The following is a 21232-nucleotide window of genomic DNA, read 5'->3' on the forward strand; positions in this document are numbered from 1 at the left end:
TGCAAGGCACCGAGGGGAGGACGCGGTCAGCTCGGAAGGACGCAGCTGACCCCTGCAGGACGCACCTGCAGACGAGCCCGTCCTCCCAGCACCCAGGAGGCTGAGATCGGACGCTCAACATCAGCCGGGCAGGAGCGTCTGTGAGACTCTCATCTCAGTTAACCAGACGTGGACAGACGTGGAGCTGCGTGGCTTGTGTGGTAGAGCGCTAGCCTTGAGCAGAAGAGCTCAGGGACAGCGCCCAGGCCCAGAGTTCAAGCCCCAGGAATGGCGCCAAAAAAAAAAAAGTTATATAGACACAAAAATTCATTTTATCATGAGTGTGTTATTATAATGATATATCTATTATATAGTAGATATTACATAGACCATATTGTACATAACAATAATATATCATATATAATAGATATGCTATAATACATTTGACATTGATAGATTATATTGTATATGCCATATATTATGTAATATACTACATATAAATATGTATTGAATATTATACTGTATATTATATATAGTAAAATAGTAATATGTTTATTAATATATAGTATATGTAGTATTCATAATATATGATTTACACAATATGCTATATATTATAATACTAGACACTTATATATTAAGATGACATAATAAATATATATATAATAAAATTATATATAATTATGTGATTATATATTATATATAATTATATGATTACACAATATGTAACAACTATAACATAGCATATAAAACAATAAGATCATATAGTATTATCATACTGAATTTCAGAACAGAGATGACCCATGGAAGCCTACCTCGAGCCAGGTTCTGGGCTTCCGCCAGCAGCTGAGGAGACCCTCCTCAGCAGTCCCACAGAGCTGAAGGCAGAGGTGGGCCAAGTGGAGCACCAGGAAGATGAGCTGGTAGAGAGACCACACATAGCCAAGATAGACAACAACTCTGTGTGAGCTGGTGGCTCACACCCCTAGCTACTCATGAGGCTGAGACCTGAGAATCACAGTTTGAAGCCAGCCCAGGCAGAACTTTTCCAAAAGTCTGTGAGACTCCTATCTCCAACTAACCAGCAAAGAACCAGAAATGGAGTTGTGGCTCAAGCAGCACCAGCCTTAAGTGAAAAAGCCTTGCAAGAGGCCCTGAGTTCATGCCCCAGTACTGGCATCAAAAACCAAACACAGAACACTCAGACAAGTCTCCTCTCTCTCTCCTTAGCATGCTCAAAAAAGTCAGTCTTCATGTATACATATGACATACGTGACATGAACATTCTTGATGAGCAAAAGTGCTCATCGAGGTGTCTGTATGTCACTTCTGATGGTTTAAAATATGGCACTGCAGTACCACTTGCTTTGATGTGACCAAAAAGCAGTCTCCTGAAGGTTGATGCGCCCCTCCCCCTTTTCCAATGTAGTTTGGAGCTTAAGCACCCTGTGTGATTTATACTTGGAGATGGGACCACAAAAAAGAAAAAAAAAATGATGCCGGGCGCCCGTGGCTCACGCCTGTAATCCTAGCTACTCCGGAGGCTCAGATCTGAAGATCACAGTTTAAAGCCAGCCGGGCAGGAAAGTCGGTGAGACTCTGATCTCCAATAAACCACCAGAAAACGGGAAGTGGCCACCAGAAAAACGGAAGTGGCACTGTGGCTCAAGTGGTAGAGTGCTAGCCTTGAGTTGAAGAGCTGAGGGACAGCGCCCAGGCCCAGAGTTCAAGCCCTACGACCAACAACAACAAAAAAAAAGGTTAAATAACTGCAGGAGGGTGGGGCCCTGGTCCTGCATGGCCTTATACATGTAGATCCCAGAGACCTCATGTGCTCCATGCTCATTCACTTGCAAAATGAAGTGGCCACATGAGGATACAGGGAGGAGTCTAGCTCCCACAAGTCAAGAAGGCAACCGTCACCAGAGCACCACCTTTTCAGCAGCTTCATCTTAGACCTCCAGCATCCTGAACTGTGCTAAATAAATGTCTTCTATTTAAGTCACCCAGCCTTTGTACAGGCATCTCTTTTTTTTTTTTCTTCTTTTTTTTTTTTGGGGTCCGGTCGTGGGCCTGAACGCTGTCCCTCAGCTCTTCAGCTCAAGGCTAGCGCTCTACCACTTGAGCCACAGCACCACTTCCTGCTTTTTTCTTTTTGCTTATGTAGTGCTGAGGAATCGAACCCAGGGCCTCATGCATACAAAGCAAGCGCTCTACCACGAAGCCACCTTCCCAGCCCGACAGTAATTTCTTTTATTCAGACTGCCTCCCCACAAATGCTTGAACCTTCACCCAACCTCACATATACTGTGTTGTTTCCTATACATCTGAAACTATGATGAAGTTGAATTTAGAAATTTGCCCCCATGAAAGATGAACAAGAAAAAACAATAAAAATAGAAGGACTAAAATGACTTAAAACTTAAGGATTATTTCAGGAATCTTCCATTTCATGTATTCTGACCACAGCTGACTGCAAGTTGAACCTATAGAAGGTGTGACTGGATGGTGGTGTGTGTGTTTGTGTGTGGTGGGGAGGTGATTATATTTTATTAAGACAGCAGAAGCTGGTAGAGACCCATGAGAGACTTAGATCCCAGCCCTAAACCTCCTACTAAGTCTGTTGACAGCCCTACATTTGGGCCACTTGTATGAGATTGGTCTCTCCATTCGGGGGCAGTATTTCCCAGGCCTCAAGACTTCCTGTGATTGGGCTGGGAAGGTGGCTCAGTGGTAGAGCGCTTGCCTTGCATTCATGAGGCCCTGGGTTCGATTCCTCAGTACCACATAAGCAAAAAGAAAAAAAAGCCGGAAGTGGTGCTGTGGCTCAAGTGGTAGAGCACTAGCCTTGAGCTGAAGAGCTGAGGGACAGTGCCCAGGCCCAGAGTTCAGGGCCCACGACCGGACCCAAAAAAAAACAAAAAACAAAACAAGACTTCCTGTGATGCCTCCTGGCATGCTGGCATGATGGGAACATGACAAGGGTGTGATTAGCAGGATATGTTAGCCAGTGAGGGTGCCCAGGCCAGGGGAAGGCCGGCCTCCGTGTGTTCATTCAGGAGGCCAGAGAAGCAGGTGAACTCACCTTGAGAAGCATGAGATAGTACTGGGGGGCTGAGTCACTATGGAAGATGCTGAAGGATTGCACTAGGAAAGAGGGGGTCAGGCCTCCAGTAGGGAGAATCTCCACACTCAGGGTCACGCTGGAGAAGAGTCGGGCTGCGGGGTTGTAGAGGGTGAAGTGCACAGACACTGCCCTGGTGCTCTGGTCAATCCACCTGCTGGCCCTCAGGGCAGCCAGGGCTGCATGGGCTTTGGGCCTGGAAAGCAGCACATACTGAGAGGAGGGTTGGGGGAGATGGAGCAAGGCTTTGAAGTCCCCAGAAAAACCCGGCTGGAGTGCAGTGCTTAGAACACCTCCTGCAAGCTTGCACAAGGACAAACGACACGGAAGCTTTGTCCTGAGGCTTGATCTTAGGGATTGAGCACTGTCCCTGAGCTTTTTCACTCAAGCTAGCACTCTACCACTTGAGTCACAGCTCCACTTCTGACTTTTTTTTTGGTAGCTTATTGGACATAAGAGTCTCATGGACTTTTCCACCTGGGCTGGTTTTGAACTGCAATCATCTGATCTCAGTCACCCGAGTAGCTAGGATTACAGGCATGGGCCAACAGTGCCCAGCTAACACTGGACCATTAAGGCGCTGGACAAATGGTTCTCTGTGTCTTGAGGACTCTGTTGGTGACAGTAAATTCCTCTCTCTTTGCTTCTCCCCCCTTCCCAGCAGCAACAACGATGGATGGCATCCTGGCTAAATTAGGGCTTCTGTTCTGATTTGTACAATGTACAAATGGAGGAGAAATGTCCAGTGTCTAGAATATTCAGTTGCCTCTTTTTTTCTCTTTACAATGGACTCCACTGTTTAAAGCAATCACATTTTTACTAATCAGTGCCTGGACTGGGATTTGCCCTGCAGCCTCCCCCCAATGGACGCTCACCTTGTTCTGCCCAGGCTATGCACACAGGCCTCTTTTCTGGCCCCACAGGCCTCAGGACTACAGGAGACCACACTTTGATTCGCAAGGCCTTGGGTTTCAGGGCGACACATGGGATCAGAGCCTCCAATGAACATCCAGAATGGCCTGGGAGACTGGAACAAAACCACCAATCAGAAGAAGCTGTCAATCTCCACCCCAAGTCTGCCTGCATTGTGGCTCCCCCATTGTGCTGTACACTGGAGGAGCCAGAAGGAACAAGATACTATGTACTGAAGACTCCAACCTGAGACTCTATGGGACAAGCTGCAGATTTTCCCAAAAGGGGGATGATACAGGTAAAACTCTCCTCCTAAGGCAGCCCCTTCTCCACATGAAAAAAAAAAGGTAAACATTTTATCTTTAGATTAAAAATCCTGCCTTGTTTGCGTACAGCACCAAGTCCAGTGGATATAGTAAACCAGACTCTAAGAGGTGTTTGGAAAGAGGAAGAGGAAGGTGAGTCTTCCTCTATCTCCTCCCACTCCACCCCGGTGCCTGGCAATTTCCAGTCACTCTCAGCTCTGAGGATGCCAACACATCTATCCATTCCCAGCCTCAGTGTCTCCCAAAGTTTTCAAACTCAATTCCTGTTTAGAAGCAGAGCTTCACCTTGCATGGACCACAGGGAAAGACTTTGAGCTGCTTGATCACAGGGGTACCGAGGAGGTAGCATTTTCCTCCAAGAGCTCCTGGCTGAAAGAAGAAGAGAGACTCAGAATATTAAAATTTCTACAAAGGCTGGGGGAGCTTGGACGAGGGACCCACTACATTTCCACCAACACTTTAAGACACTCCCTCCCTCCCCAGCCTCATCTGGAGAAAAGACTAGCATTCGAATGACATTTCAGTCTCCACAACTTCTCATGATCTTTATTTTGATCTCTTCAGATTTCGTCATTGTTGTTATCTCATGATATCACATAGAATCCAATAAAAATGAAGTGAAAAATAGTACTTGAGGAATACAACTCAAAGATATTGCCAGATTTTGTTTACTTATATTAAACGTGGGGCTTTGCAGTTATTAGGCAGACACTCTACCTCTTGATTCTTCTTTGCTTTTTTTTTTTTTTTTGAGATAGGGTCTTACCTTTTGCCCTAGCCACTGGTCTAGCATTCTCCTGCAGTATTCTAGGGACATGAAATGAAATCTGTTGGCAATGAGAGGCACACAGCACTAGCTCAGTTTTCTTTTCCTTTTTCTCAAATTCTTTATTGTGATTAAGTGATTGTATAATTTCCCAAACTTCACAGTATTGTGGGATGGTGATGCTTAGTTAAAGTCACAAACGCATTCTAACTTTCATGGGGCAAATTGTCTATCGTGGTCTATAGCATTTATGAGTTCTGTGTAGCTCAGTTTTCTTATTGAGATGGGCTCACCCAAACTTTTCAGCTTGGACCGTCTTGGAACTGTGTTCCTTCCAAGTAGTTAGCATTACAGGTGTGAACCACTATACCTGGCTAAGATATCAACTCCTTTTTCTTTTTAGAAGGAAGGGAGAAAATAAGACAAGGAGCAAGGAATGGGATATTTATAAAAAGCTATTCTTTTCATTTTTAAACTTGTGACCTGCTTGTCTCTTTCCAAACCTTCTTTGATTCTTCTTTCTTATACCTTTGCCCCTCCTCTGACCTGGGGACATTGCTAGTGTCCCTTGTCATGCGAGTCCACACTGGAAACCAGAATCTGCCATGGACTCGCTCTGCACCCATTCAGCCCTATGATTCTCTATGTGTGTCCCCGGGGCCAGATGGGGCTTATAAACATGGAGCCTGGAGTCCCACACAGCTCAGGGAGGGGTGGGAGAGGTAAATGAACCTGGAGAGTAATGGGAGCTCCCTGGGGGCAAAGCCATGGCCCTGCAACCAACATAGCCATTCAAAGCCTTACATGGCTGTGTAGCTGGGCCCACTTCCCGTGGCACACTTGAGAGGTGGAGAGGCAGGACCACACACCTGAGCCCTAGGCACCTGGCCAGCAGCAGAGAGGCCTTCTGGGTACAGTCCGTCCAGCAGCGCGGTCACACACCAGTCCCACCAGCCATCAGGGCCTCTCAGGTCCCCTAGGTAATTCCTGGCCTCTCTTAATTGGACAACAAAAGCAAAACGTTGTTTGTGCATTCAGGAAAACAATTCGAAGTTAGCATAGAAATGTTCTTTCTTGCCAATTTTTCTGACATGCAGATTTCAGGTACTCTAGGGACACGAAACCAAAACTGTTGGCAACATATGGCTCAAAGCCTGGGATTCACTTTGTTCCCAGGTGTCAGGAGAGAAGATAGAATAGTGAGAAAGGCACTCACTCATTGTTTCATTCATTAATTCATTCATTTGAGACATATCACTGTGCAACTATATCAGACACTTCCTAGGCACTGGAAAGTGGAAAATTAATTTCTTGCTTGGTATGGGGAAATGGATTAACAAGGAAGATACACAGATGCTCCCCAACAACAAAGGTTCACCTTATGATTGTTTGACTTTACAGAACTGTGGAGTTCATTCATCAATCATTCACTTTCAGCCCAGTATTCAAGAAATTCCATGAGACATTCTGCATGTGAGTCTAAAGGAGAATCCTGTTAAGTGAAGTTGCCCAACTGTAGGTGAACCAGAGTGCTTTAAGCATGTCAGAACAGGCTGACTGAGATAGGGTGCTGGCTAGGCCCAGCTGACTGTAATCTGTGTGTGTGTGTGTGTGTGTGTGTGTGTGTGTGTGTGTGTGTGTGTGTGTGTGATTACTAGGGCTTGAACTCAGGGTCTGGGCACTGTTCCTGAGCTTTTTTGCTCAAGGATAGCATTCTATCACTTGAACCACAACTCTACTTCTGGCTGTTTGATGGTTAATTGGAGATAAAGTCTCATGGACCTTTTCTGCTTGGACTGGCTTTGAACCACAATCCTCAGATCTCAGCCTCCTGAGTAGCTAGGATTATAGGTGTCAGCTGCTGGTACCCTCTAATCAGTGCTTTAATTTTTTCTTTTTACTTAGGCTAGTTCCCATTTGCCATGGGTTTATTGTGACAAAACCCATCATAAGTTGAGGAGCATGTTCGCATAGAACAAAGTGATAGATATGAATGAGAAGAAGCAGGAGTGACGGTGGACAGGAAGTGAAGTGGGAGGTGGGAGGGTAGGTAGAAATTGTAGTTCACATGGCCACAGGATGCAGCAATATGAGGTGACACCTCAGCAAAGCCCTGAAGGCCCTGAGGGAGGAGCCACATGGTCATCTGAGGAAGTATGGAGGCCCACAAGACTGGGCAGAGAGCTCAGGGTGAGGAATAGACAGGGGCTCTGGACACAGGGGTCAAGGCTCAGCCTCCCTCTGCCTGGCTGCTGAAGGGGCCTGGCTGGTGTGTAACCTGCCTGCAGGATGGCCGTGAGCAGCCATGAGCAGGGGTAGGTACACAAGTGCGGCATTGCCTGACCTTCATGGTGGGGGTGGAAGCGTTCTCCAGGCAAGCACTGCATGAACTGTACGTGGCCCTCCACCATCGCAGCCTTCTGCTCGTGTCAGGTGTGCCCTTCCTGTTAACGTGGGGTGTGGATTGAAGGGGCACTGAAACTATCGCACACTGACCAGGTGTGGCGCCTCAGCTCACTCACACAGCGACGGGCACCTGTGCAACGGTCGTGCAGCAGGAAAGGAAAAGAGACTACAGATTCCCGGAGAAAGCCAAACGCCTCTCACCTACAGCTCCAAACCTCTCATCCTTGGATGGGAGGATGAAGGATGAATAAAGGAGGATAATACAGCATGCATGCTCAGCAAGTAGAGACAAGTCTGATGTGGCCGTTTAATCCAGATCTTTCTCCATGAAAAGAAGAGGTTAAAATACTTCTCAGAGGAATTGATTTCACTGGAGAGAGTGATAAGACATTAGAAAAGAGTATCAACTTCAAGATCACATGTGGTGATGCATGTCTGTAATCTCAGCTTACATAGAAAGTGGAGACTGGGAGGATCAGGGTTCAAGGGCAGAACAGGGGGAAAAAGTTAGGGAGATCCCATCTCAACCAACAAGCTGGGTGTGGTAGAGGATGTCTATAATCCTAGCAATGCCAGAGACATAGGTAGGAGGATCACCATCTAAGGCAAAAAGCACAAGAGCCTATCTACAAACTAACTAAAAGGAAAAAGGGTCAGAAGTGTGGTTCAATTGGTACAGCATCTTCCCAACTAGAGAAAAGTCCTGAGTTCAAATCCCAACCCTGTCCAAAAAAAAAACAGGGAGGAAAGGATATAAGTTCAAGTCATCCAAGTACACACAATATTGTCCAGATTGTAGCAAAGGATTCATGTGACTGTCTCCTCCTCCTTCTCCCTCATCCTTTTGCTGAAGAGAGGTTCTTCCCTAGGTTAAGCAGACTGACCTCAGGGAAGCCAAGTCCATTGTATGTCTCCTGCCAGAGCAGAGGGAAGCTCACAGACCTGCACAAGACTTTCCCAGCATGGGGTTTTCCTACTTGCTGTCTCGCTGTGACTCAGTGTGTCCCCTAAAGTCTCTTCATTCCCCCAAGGATGAAGTTTGAGACAGAAAGGTCTCCTCTATTTTCCTCAGGACCAGCTTTCCTTCCACGCACGTCTGTTTCCCAGTTTTTCAGTAGGAGGACACACGGTAGGAACCTTAGATTCCAGAAACAAGACTACTCCAAAGGATAGAGAGACAGTTTGTTTTTCTTCAGGGTCTGAGCACTGTCCCTGAGCTTCTTTTTGCTCAAGACTATCATCTACCACTTGAGCCACAGTGCCATTTCTGGCTTTTTCTGTTGATGTGGTACTGAGGACCCAAAATCAGGGCTTCATACATGCTAGGCAAGCACTCTACCACTAAGCCATGTTCCCAGCCTGACAGACAGTTCTTCAACTGTCTGTCCATGACTTGGGCAGATTGGACTTGGAAGCAAAGCTGGGTGACAGAGGGAGGTGCTGGGGCCAGCTCCCACCAGGCTGCAAACCAGTGTGGACACAATTACTGACTCCTGTTTAGCGTCATCTTACTGGGAGCATTTCTACCAGAGGAACCGGCAGGCAAACGCTACCATTAGGAATCTCTATCCTGCAAGACCAGAATGGCGGACAGTGAATCAACACCCCACCAAGCCCACAGCCTCAGCAGAGGGCTCAGGCAGATAGGCTGCTAAAGATTGAGGGAACATTTTGAAAAAAAAGTATTGCCAAACCTTCATGTTATGACAACATAAAAGGAAACCAAGGGCAAAGAAAGATCATTGACATATAAATGTTTTGAGAACCAATTTATTGAATTGGTTTTATTTCCTTTTTCTCTCCCATTCCAGCATTTGGTCTTCCTTGGTTTTCCATTTGGAAGTCTGACCTACATGGGTCTTTGGATGGGTGCTTTTCTCAGTTCTACTTTCTACTGTTACCTTGGTCAGACTATGTATTCAAGCCAGGTACTGGTGGCCATGCCTGTAATCACAGCTACTCAGGGAGTACTCTCCCACTTAGCTATGTCTGCATCCCAGGTATGCACAGTGTTTGGAGAAATGTTGTTGCTTCTGGACCCCTGTCCTCTGCTGGGGTAATATCAACGAAACAAAATCAAGAAAGGCCTGAGTGGGACTCAACACTGAGACACCCCATACCAAGAACTGACTTCCTCCTTGTTTCCAGCACACTAAAGGGGAGACATGAACCCAAGAACCCAATAATATTCTGGCCCTGACTGTGTTAATTACAGCAATAATATTTTAAAAACCTACAAAGCCAGCTAAGCAAGGTGGAAAAAAGCCAACTATTACTGTCCGTGTTTGGCTTTTGTTTGGAGCATGGTGCTTTACTGGGTTGGTTTTTGTTTGGTTTTACTTGGAATTTTTTTTTTGGGGGGGGTCTGGTCGTGGGGCCTGAACTCTGAGCCGGGGTGCTGTCCCTCAGCTCTTCAGCTCAAGGCTAGCACTCTACCACTTGAGCCACAGCACCACTTCCAGCTTTTTTCTTTTTGCTTATGTGGTGCTGAGGAATCGAACCCAGGGCCTCATGCATGCAAGGCAAGCGCTCTACCACTAAGCCACCTTCCCAGCCCCTTTACTTGGAATTTATGAGACTTTATTGAGTTCAGAAGCACTCCAAATACAATATAAATATGAGTCCCACAGCATGATAATATTTTGTGCAGAGGAGAGACTCCTCCTCCTTTCACCGAGGAAGATACTACAGCCCACAGCCAAAAGATGGCAAATTACCCAGGAGCCCTTAGAAAGCCAAGGGCTCAATCCCTGATTCCACTTCGGGGCTTCACTCAGACCCTCCAACGTCTGTGTTTTAGGATTAGTTGTGGGATGGGGAGGAGGATCAGGAGAGCACTCAGAACATGCACAGGAAGTGGTCAACAGCAGAGTAGTCTATGGACACATCTCAGGCTCACAAATATTATGACAGCTGCGATGTTTCTGCTGGGAATTGCAAGAGGCAACCATTCATATGAGAAACATCAAAGACTGTTCACTGAGGAAATATGAGATGAAAAACGAATTAGCTAGAGTCAGCAGTTGTTGAATCTTGACTTCTACTTCTAGAGCGACCTTCCCACATCACCCCTTAATTTGTCTCACAGCATCATCTAGTGGTCTGGTCTGTGCACCTGCTCAGAGAGGACAGCTGACAAGTCAGTCCTGAAGTAACTGCTACATTTGCAAATAGGCAAGTAGAAAACACCAGTTAGCTGTACTTGGAGAGTGCTTGGCAATAGGAAATAAGATTACCGAGTTACTAGAAAGAGTACAGAGTCATTGAAAGGTGACTTCCAGGTTTTACCTTGTTAGTGAGTCATAAAAATAGGAAGGATGGGCACCTGCAATCTACCCACTCTGGAGGCTGAGATACAGAGCATAGCAGTTTGAAGCCAGCCTAAGCAGAAGTCTGCTAGACTCCATCTCCAAAATAACAAGCAAAAGCCTAGACTGGTGGCATAGTTCATGTGGTAGAACACCAGCCAAGCAAAATGAGCAAGTCTGAGGCCCTGAAGTCAAACTCTAGTATTGGCAAACTGGTAACTAATAAAGGGTGACATTTGCTAGTCACTACCTCATTGTATATCAATAACAATCTTGCAGGAAATAAAAATGATTCATTTTTATTTTTGCCATTCCTGGTCCTTGAACCCTGGGCCTAGGCATTGTTCCTAAGATCTTTGAGTTACAACACCAGTTCTGGCTTTTTCTGTGATTAATTGGAGATAAGAGGCTCATGAACTTTCCTGCCAGGTAAGAAAGTCTGTGGCTCTTATCTCCAATTAACCACCCAAAGAGCCAAAAGTAGAGCTGTGGCTCAAGTAGTAGAGTGCTAAGCTTGAGTATAAAAGCTCAAGGACAGCTCCCAGACACTGAGTTCAGGAATCACACACACAGACACAGACACAGACACAGACACACACACACACATACACTGTGGCTCAAGTAGTAGAGTGCTAAGCTTGAGTATAAAAGCTCAAAGACAGCTCCCAGACACTGAGTTCAGGAATCACACACACACACACACACACACACACACACACACGCACACACACACACACACAGAAGGAAAGGAATAGACTTGAAAAGCAGCAGTACTCTTTTTTTTTTTTTTTGCCAATCCTGGCACTTGAACTCAAGGCCTGGGCACTGCCCTGAACTTCTTTTGCTCAAGGCTAGCACTCCACCACTTGAGCCACAGTGCCACTTCTGGCTTTTTCTGTGTATGTGGTACTGAGGAATCGAACCTAGGACTTCATGCATGCTAGGCAAGCACTCTACCACTGAGCCACATTCCCAGCCCAAAAGTAGCAGTACACTTGAGGGAGTATTGTTGCAGACAGTTTGAAATTAGGTATTCTGCATTGTGACCATAGCTTTGGTGGAAGAACTCTGATGTTTTTGAAAAGAATACAGAAAATAAAACTTTGGGGTCCAGAATTTAAAGGGTTTTGGGACATCCCTGTTTTGTTATTGACCCCCAAGTGAGATGCTAGCACAAGGTCAACATTTGTGAACAGAGGTCTCCTAGGAAGACATTTAACAAGATTTCCTAGAGTTCATATATGGTATGTGGTTAATCTTTCTCTGGGCCTCAGTTGTGCCTGGGTAAAATGAGACAGAGGGGTGGCCTAAACAATGCGCAGGGTTGACTTGCTCCCTGGTCTGTTCTAGAGGAGGACGAAGTGGCAGCTTATCTACAGTAAGAAGGAGACCCCTCTGGAGACCTGACTGCAGGGGTCCTTTTGGCATGCACCAGCCATGAATTAATACACCAGTCTCCTCCCCCGCCCCAGGTCTACAGGTGTTCCTCAAATTTCCTACCTCATAAATTTCTTCCGGAAAGCTTGACTGAGAGAACGTTCCGCTGGGGAAACTTTCCCATAGATTATCAGCAAAAGCAGAAGCAGTGTGAGGATGGACATGCAGATGTCTCTGTGAGAAAAACAAACCTGAGTTGGCATCTTTGTGCATCCCGTGTGCACCTGCTGGGTGTTTCCCCAACCCTGCTCATGGAGCTGGGCTTTTGTCCTTGGGAAGAAACTTTAGTGTGTAATTTATTGGGGTTCACTTCTTTTCCCTCTCTCCCCTCTACATCTACTTTTCCCAACATTGTTTTGGTAGTACTGGGGTCTGAACTCAGACCCTCCAGCTTGCTAGATAGGTGCTTATTACTGAACCACATCTCCAGCCCTTCTATCTTTATCTTTTTTTTTTTTTTTTGGTCCATCGTAGGGCTTGAACTCTGGGCTTGGGCGCTGTCCCTGTGCTCTTCAGCTCAAGGCCAGTGCTCTACTGCTTGAGCCACAGCACCACTCTCCAGCCCTTCTTACATAGTATTTTGAGATAGAATCTTGCTGTTTAGTGTGAGCCTGTGCTGGGACTGTAATCCTCCTAATTTGTCTTCTTGAGGCTGAGAAGAAAGGCATGTGCTAGTACATCCCTCAACTTCTTCCACTGAGATGGACTCCTGAAAACTTTTTTTTTGCCTAGCCTGGCCTATGTGATCCTCTCAATCTCTGCCTCCTGAGTAGCCATGATTATAAGTATGAGTTACCATGCCCAGCTTCTAGCACCATTTTTGAAAAAACCCAAGTCTTTGAATTTTCTTTGCATCTTCTTGAAAGGTGCAAATCACTTGAACATATTTGTGTGTGGTTCTATTTCCTGGCTATTTTGTTCCACTCACCTATGTCCATTCTACTATGTTTTTTATTCTACTACCAAATACCCAGTCTTGGTTTCTGTAGTGTCAGTCCTTTGACCTTCTGCTTTAGAATTGCTTTGGTTCTCCAGTTCCTCTGTTTCCCATACACATGGCAAAATCCATTTGCTAATATCTTGGTAGCTCACACCTATAATCCTAGCTACTCAGGAGGCTAAGATCTGAGGATTGTAGTTTGAAGCTATCCAGGGCAGGAAAGTCTGTGAAACTATCTCTAATTAACCACCAGAAAACTGGAAGTTGAACGGTGTCTCAAGCGGTAGAATATTAGCCTTAAACACAAAAGCTCAGGGACAGAGCCCAGACACTGAGTTCAAACCCTGAGACTAACCAAGAAAAAAAAATTCATCTAATAATATCTATTTTTAAAAAAAAACTTATGGGAGGGGCTGGGAAAGTGTCTGTTTGCCTAGTATGCATGGAGCCCTGGGTTCGATTCCCCAGTGCCACATAAATAGAAAAATCCAGAAGTGGTGCCATGGCTCAAGTGGTAGAGTGCTAGCCTTGAGCAAAAGAAGTTAGGGACAGTGCCCAGGCCCTGAGTTCAAACCCCAGGACTAGTGAGAAAAAAAAGCTTATGGGATTTCAATTGCGATTGCATATACCAATGCAATACAGATATATTGTCTTTTATTCAATCCACACTGTATTTCTGTATTGATTTAGATCTAAGCTGCATTCCCAGCCATAGATACTTTTTTGTTGTTGTTGTTCTGTAGATTTCTCGATCTTTTTCTTTTGGTATTTTAAAAAATGTGGTTTTTGTATAAACTGCAAATTGCCTAGACAAACAAATAACAACAACAACACAACAACAGCCTACCTTACCCCCATACACACAAAATATCTGATTAAGGTTGAACAGTTTGGGGCAGGCCATGTTAAAGATGTGTGTCAAGAACCCCCTCTCCCTCTCTCCTTCACTGTTGTTTATGAACAATGCCTGGATTCATTCATTTATTTCTTGAAGGTTGCAAAAATGTTCAAGTTCTTATTCCATCATTCACCCTCCACTATTGACTGGAACATCTGTCTGAGAACCCCCTGTCCCTCCTGTGCTTCCCACATACAGTGTGTTAGGGAAGGGAGGGCTGACAATTTCACTTCCTTGTCAAAGATTGTTTACTGAGCACCTGCCCACATTGATCAGTTACCCTAAACTCATGGCCTTGAATACACTGCATAAGCTTCAGTTCATTATGCTTACTATTCTTCATCTGGTATCCAACTAGCCCATCTTTGACCAATATGAGTCTCTTCCAATTGACTGCTGAGTTCTTCAGTAAGGACCCTAGTTTTCTCAATTGCCTCCTTGATTAATAAAGATTCTGAGCTCACTTTGTATATTTCCTGTCACAGATCTCGTATCAGTGATTCTTAGTTGTTTCTTTTTTAACTTGTTTGTCAGTCGTGGGGCTTGAACTCAGGGCCTGAGGACTGTCCCTGAGCTCTTTTGCTGAAGGCTAGTGCCCTCCACAGTGAGCCACAGCTCTACTTCCAGATCCTTGGTTCTTTTTGCTTTAAAATGGTATTTGTAGCTAGGCACCTATGGCTCATATCTGTTTGTTTTGTTTTGTTGTTGGCCATGGGGCTTGAACTCTGGGCCTGGATGCTGTCCCTCAATCTTTAGCTCAAGGCTAGTGCTCTACCACTTGAGCCACAGGACCACTTCCAGTTTTCTGAGTGGTTTCCTGGAAATAAGAGTCTCACTGACTTTCCTGCCCGAGCTGGCTTTGAACCATAATCCTCAAATCTCAGCCTCCTGAGTAGCTAGGATTACAGGCCTGAGCCACTGGCACCTGGCTCTGTGGCTCACAGCCTTCTACTCAGGAGGCTGAGATTTGAGGATCAAGGACTGAAGCCAGTGAGACAAATTGGAGAGACTCTTAACTCCAATTAACCAGCCGATCTTTACGTGGAGGTGGGGCTCAAATGGTAGAGCTCCAGCCTTGAGGGAAAAAGCTAAGAGAGAACTTGGGGCCCTGCATTCAAGTCCCAGCAGCAGCATGTGCTAAGAATCTAAGTTCTAGGAGCTCCTTGCTCTTAGGTTGTTTCTAGTTCTTTTATTAGCAGATACATCTATAAAATGTGATTTCTTCAACGATCCTCACATATAATAAACCTCATACCTATATTTTTTAATTCAAAAAAGTGTGCTGATACTTCTTTAAATCAGTTGTAGGGCTTGAACTCAGGGCCTGGGTGATATCTCTGAGCTGTTTTGCCACAGCACCACTTTCTGGTTTTCTGGTGGCTCTTTGGAGATAAGAATCTCAATGAGCTGGGCGCTGGTGGCTCACGCCTGTAATCCTAGCTACTCAGGAGGCTGAGATCTGAGGATCAGCCAGCCCGGGCAGGAGAGACCGTGAGACTCCTATCTCCAATAAACCACCAGAAAACCGGAAGTGGCGCTGTAGCTCAAGTGGTAGAGCGCTAGCCTTGAGCTGAAGAGCTGAGGGACAGCGCCCAGGCCCATAGTTCAAGCCCCACGGCCATCCAAAAAAAAAAAAAAAAAAAAAAGAATCTCAATGACTTTCCTCACTGGGCTGGCTTTGAACTGCAATTCTCTGATCTCAGCCTCCTGAGTAGCTAAGTTACAGACATGAGCCACCAGCACCTGGCTTATGTCAATATTTTTGAACTACCATCTGTACCTCTTCTCCTACCAAGGACAACATTTCTGAAGGATCGCAACAACAAAAGAATTAGAAAATCACTGGAGTCTTAACGTGGTTTCCCCACTGTGTGAGTCAACCTTCATAACGAAGGAACCAGTGGCTCCGCAGGCCAGTGCAACTTGTGAAGAGGGCTCTGTGCCTATCTTCCCAGTGATTTTCTGTCCTTTGGGATTAAGCTTGTTAGGTCGTAAGTTTAATTTTAATGCCAAGTTTTACAAATCTTAATCCTTTTCTCCCCATAAGTAGTTCTTTTCTAAAGCTGTCTGAGCCATCACCCCATGCTTTGTCTAGGGAAAGCCACATGCACACCCATTCATGCTCTGTCATGAATCGACTGGGTGTACCGCGGTATTCTCCACCCCCTACCCCCCCATATCCATCTACCTGTTGCCTCTCACATAGGCTCTAAATGGCTCTGTCTGGAGTCTGGTTGGACAGCACATGTGCAACGATGAGCGCAACTCCCACTATGTACCTGATGACCCAGATGACACATAGGTACGTCTAGTGACTCTCATTACACAAGTCTCCACATGACTTTTCTCCTATATGGATATTCTCATGTTTTTACTTATTATTTCTGGAAGCTGGAATGCTGGGGGAAAGTATGTACTTCTGTATGTGTAAAAAAAAAGTTTCCAGATTTTTCTGGGTGCTGATGGCTCATGGCTGTCATTCTAGTTACTCAGGATGTTGAGATCTGAAGATTGTGGTTCAAAGCCACCCCAGGCAGGAAAGTCTGTGAGACTCTAATACCTAATTAACCATTGAAAAGTCAGAAGTGGGGCTGTGGCTCAAGTGATAGAATGCCAGCCTTGAGCAAAAAAGGTAAGATCATGAGACTCTGAGTTCAAGCCCCTATATTGGCACACACACCAAAAACATGATGTCCCAATACAATCACAGCATCTCTCTGTGGACAAGGATTCAACTCAGAGTGTATTCTGGATTTAAAGAGAACTAATGCTGAGATCGGAGGATCACGGTTCAAAGCCAACCCCGGCAGGAAAGGCCATGAAACTCTTATCTCCAATAAACCAACAAAAAACCGGAAATGGTGCTATAGCTCAAGTGGTAGAGCGCTCGCCTTGAGCTGAAGAGCTGAGGGACAGCGCCCAAGCCCAGAGTTCAAGCCCCATGACTGAAAAAAAAAAAAAAGAAAAAAAAGAGAGAAAACAAATGATGCTTCATGCTGATAGGAAGTAGTATTTAAAGGAAAATGGTCAAAGGTGCAATTATATGTTTTAACATCTCCATTGTGGGAAAAGTGTCAGGAATTTCCAAATGCTTCACAAACTACAACAGAAATCTGGAGTCTAGAATTCAGAATCTAGAGAAATGGTTCAGCTACTACTTATAGAAGAACTCAGGAGTGACTGTCACTTGTTGACCACCATGTGTGGAGAAGGGGTTGGGCACCATTGAGACAAACATGATCCAAATCTCATTTGGAGAAATTTGCTACCAGGATGATGTTTAAGTTTTGTGTTTTATTTTTAAAAAATCAAAGAGCTTCTAGGTTGAGCATCATGTCTGTGCCTACTACAATATGAAATTATTTTTTATTTCTTTTTGCACCAGTACTGCGGTTTGAGTTCAGAGCTTGGGCACCATCTCTTCTTCACTCATGCCTGGCACTCAACCACCTGAACCACACCTCTGCTTTCAGCTCTTTGTCGGTTAACTGGAGATTGAGAGTCTCCTGGACTTTTCTGCCCAGCCTACCTTCGAACTGGGATCTTCAGATCTTAGCTTCCCAAGTAGTTAGGATTACAGGCATGAGCCACTAGTACCCAATTTGAAATTTATTTGACAATATTGCCATTGGGCCCAGCTGATGCCCACAGAAGAAGTGCCACCATTACCTTTGGCTTTCCCCAGGCCCGTGTGCCCAGCTGGGGAGTGGAGATCCAGTCTACAGCTGAGTAATGAAGTGTGAGCAGTATGAAATAAGGCTGGCTGTGCACTTAGTCTATGTGTGGATGAAGAAGTCCAGGGTAGTTTAAGAGCCAACTTAAAGTTGTTGGTTTTGTTTTGTCCAGTTCAGTTTCCCCACCTGCTGGTGTGTGGAGCACAGATTGATGCGTCTGCACTCCAATTCTCCAGTGAGAACAATCTTAGAACTATCAACAGCAATGCAGCATGCTGCTCTGAAAGGAGCACCGGGCCACAGCCTACCATCACCTCCAGACTTGCACCTACCTCAGGGCTGCCTGGGTTTGGCCCTGTCTTCTCAACCTCTCTCGGATGCTCCTCAGTTTGGCCATGGATGGTGGCCGTGCCCAGCGCAGGTGGCGCTCACGGCGACGGGCAGCCAAGACCTAGGAGAGACAAGAGAGCCATAAGCTGGGGCTGGTGGTGAGGGAGAGAGGCCATTGGCATTCCTGGCAGGCCCAGTGCCCCCATCATCAGGGGAACAAAATGTTCTGTGTGCAGACCACACAGAACAGGTTGTTGGGAGAGGCCAGGAACAGGGCAGCTCTATTTACAAACTCTGCTCACATCTCAGGCACGCAGCTTTGGCAGGGATTGCAACCGCGACTACAAAGAAGAGCTTCACATAGCAGACATGCCTGCCACTGTCAAATTATAGGAGCAATTACAGCTGGCATTTGTACAGTAGCTTTTCTTAAGGCCGTGGCAGACTGGAGAAGCCATTTTAAAGTGCTGTCTAAGCAAGAAATGATATTTGGTTTTGTTTTATACTTCACTGGGGCTTGAACTCAGAGCCTCACACTCTTGTTTTGTATGTTTTGGGTTTTTTTTGCTCAAGGTTGGCACTCTACCACTTGAGCCACATCACCAGTTCTGGACTTTTACTGGTTAATTGGAGACAAAAAAGTCTCATGGATTTTTTTTTTTTTTTTTTTTTACCAGGGCTGGCTTTGAACTGCAAGTCTCAGATCTCAGCCTCTTGAATAGCTTGGATTACAGGTGTGAGCCACTAGTGCCTGTTTTTCTTTTTAGAAAGCATGATTGATTTCAGGCTATATCTGTGTAGCTGGAAATGTGAACCCTTTAAAGGTTTTCATTTATTTATTTCTTACTTATTCATTTTTCTATTCCACTGGCATGGAGTCTGAGAAATCACAGACAGTTCTTCCTCCCAGAGCTACCGGGTTTTTGAGCAATACACAGCAAGTGCAAATGCTATAGTGTGAGGCTTGGGAATTCAAATTCTCCTGGCAGGACATATGCTGTGGAGAGGCAAAGAGAAGCTCTGTAGGTGCAGCATGGGTTTGAAGGTACCAGCCTGGCCCTGACCAAGGCTGACTGGTCAAAGGAATCTCAGAGAGAAGATGTGACTACAAAAAGAGAAAGAACAGAGATGGGGGTGGCTGCACCTAAGGGGCAGAGAAGGAAGTGAACCCTTTTTGTAGCAAGAAAAGATGGCATTTGACATTTTTGAGGAGAAAGGAGCGTTATGATTGCTCAAAGCAGAGATGCTGGTCAGTAGGGTGCAGGAGGAGAGCCGACAGGAATTCAGGTTTGGGCTCCAGGCCACAGTTTGCTGTTATATGGCCTTGGATTAGTGACTTCCTATTTCTGAGCTGTTATTGCCTTGTTCTAAAAGTGGGGATCCAGCCAAGCACTGGTGGCTCACGCCTGTAAGCCTAACAACTCAGGAGAGTGAGATCTGAGGATTATGGTTTGAAGCCAGCTCAGACAAGAAAGTCCATTAGACTCAAATCTCCAGTAAACTACTCAAAAAAACCTCAAAGTGGAGCCACAGACCACACACCACATACATACTTCATATGCCTGAAGGGAGCAAGAAAGTGTGAGCATCTTCATGATAACTTCATGCTCACTTTCATGTCATTCACACTATACAAGACAATGCTACACATAAAACAGGCAAGGGCTGGCAGCAGGGAGAGGGGAACAGAGGAGAGGGAAGGGAAAGGAAGAAGAAAAGGAAGGAGAGAAGGAAAGAGGAAAGGTGGAAGGGAGAGAGATGGGAAAGAGGGAGGGAGAAAGAGTGGGAGAGAGAGAGGAAGGGAAGATGGAAGGAAAGAAGGAAAGAAGAAGTACACTGTGTATGGGTCCTGAAGCTCAAATGGCCTAATTTTTAGGAAAAAATGTTTCCAGAATTACAGCCAGGAATTGTATTTCTCATTCACTTTGGTGTTTTTACAATACACGTATTGTCTTGAGACTCTGACTTCACTGTGATTGGGATAAAGAAAATAAATATCATGTGTTTAATAGATGCACATAAAGAAGCATCACAGATTAAAATATGGAAATGGAGCTATGGCTCAAGGTAGTCGAGCTGCTAGCTTTGAGCAAAGAAACTCAGGGACAATGCCTGGGCCCTGAGTTTAAACCCCAGGATAGGAAGAAAGAAAAAGAAAGAAAGAAAGAAAGAAAGAAAGAAAGAAAGAAAGAAAGAAAGAAAGAAAGAAAGAAAGAAAGAAAGAAAGAAAGAAAGAAAAAAAGAAAGAAAGAAAGAAAGAAAGAAAAGAAGGAAGGAAGGAAGACAGAAGAAAGAACGAGTCAGGTGCAGGTGGCCCATACCTATAATCATAGCTACTCAGGAGACTGAGATATGAGAATCATGGTTTTAAGCCAGCCAGGGCAGAAAAGTCCCCGTGAGACTCTTATTTCCTATACTAATATGCTACTCAAAGCTGGAAGTGGCACTGTGGCTCAAGTGGTAGAGCACTAGTCTTGAGCACAAAGAGGTTCAGGGACAGCACCCAGACCCTGAGTTCAAGCCCCAGGACTGGGGCTTGAAACAAAGATAGGAGAGACAGGAAGGAAAAAAGAAATTCAAATAAATACTGTGAGGCCCCCAAAGTAGAACCAACTTTAAACTCAAAGCCTACATTCCAATGGATGGACACGCCGGAAAGCCAGTTGTTCAGTGAGCAATTCACTGGGGGAGACAGTGCCTCACCTTTTCTGCCTCCCCTGCACAGACAGGGGCCCCGCCAGGAGAAAGGGCAAGGTGGGCTCCTGAGCCCAGGCTCAGTCCCAAAGCTAGACTCCTCGTTGCCTCACATAAGGACCCAGTAAAAAAGTCCTTGTCGTCTTTTCTTTTCCAAGCAAAAGCCAGCGTCATACAGCAGATCTGGAGCAAGGAAGAAGATTGCACCGGTGGTCACTGGAGGCACAGACGTGTCTTTCTGATCCTTTGTAGCCAGTAGGTTCCACCCAGGTTCATCCGGTCTGAACGGGCACCAGTAGTCACCACCCTTGGGTCCTGGGCCCCTACTCATCAGCTGTGGCCTGGCCTGAGATTCATATTCTCTGAGCCTTAGGAGCAGTTTATTCCATAGGCTTTTAGAAGGATGGAATAACAGGTTCATCTGGAGCTTAGCACAAGTCC

The 21232-nt window shown here is 45.5% G+C and overlaps 1 protein-coding gene across 1 annotated transcript in view; it reads right to left on the reverse strand.

Annotated features, from left to right (window-relative positions):
- Pkd1l1 (polycystic kidney disease 1 like 1) overlaps window positions 1-21232 on the reverse strand; it is a 113896-nt gene that overhangs the window by 14027 nt on the left and 78637 nt on the right. The window contains exons 39-46 of the mRNA XM_013032942.1: window positions 20801-20974; window positions 18100-18218; window positions 12319-12429; window positions 5974-6100; window positions 4624-4707; window positions 3976-4127; window positions 3062-3296; window positions 792-896 (exon numbers count right to left, since the gene is read on the reverse strand). Of these exons, the coding sequence (XP_012888396.1) occupies window positions 792-896; window positions 3062-3296; window positions 3976-4127; window positions 4624-4707; window positions 5974-6100; window positions 12319-12429; window positions 18100-18218; window positions 20801-20974 (1107 nt within the window). The remainder of the gene's footprint in view (window positions 1-791; window positions 897-3061; window positions 3297-3975; window positions 4128-4623; window positions 4708-5973; window positions 6101-12318; window positions 12430-18099; window positions 18219-20800; window positions 20975-21232) is intronic.

Source organism: Dipodomys ordii, unplaced genomic scaffold (assembly GCF_000151885.1).
Source record: "Dipodomys ordii isolate 6190 unplaced genomic scaffold, Dord_2.0 Scaffold160, whole genome shotgun sequence".
Taxonomy (NCBI): Eukaryota; Metazoa; Chordata; class Mammalia; order Rodentia; family Heteromyidae; genus Dipodomys; species Dipodomys ordii.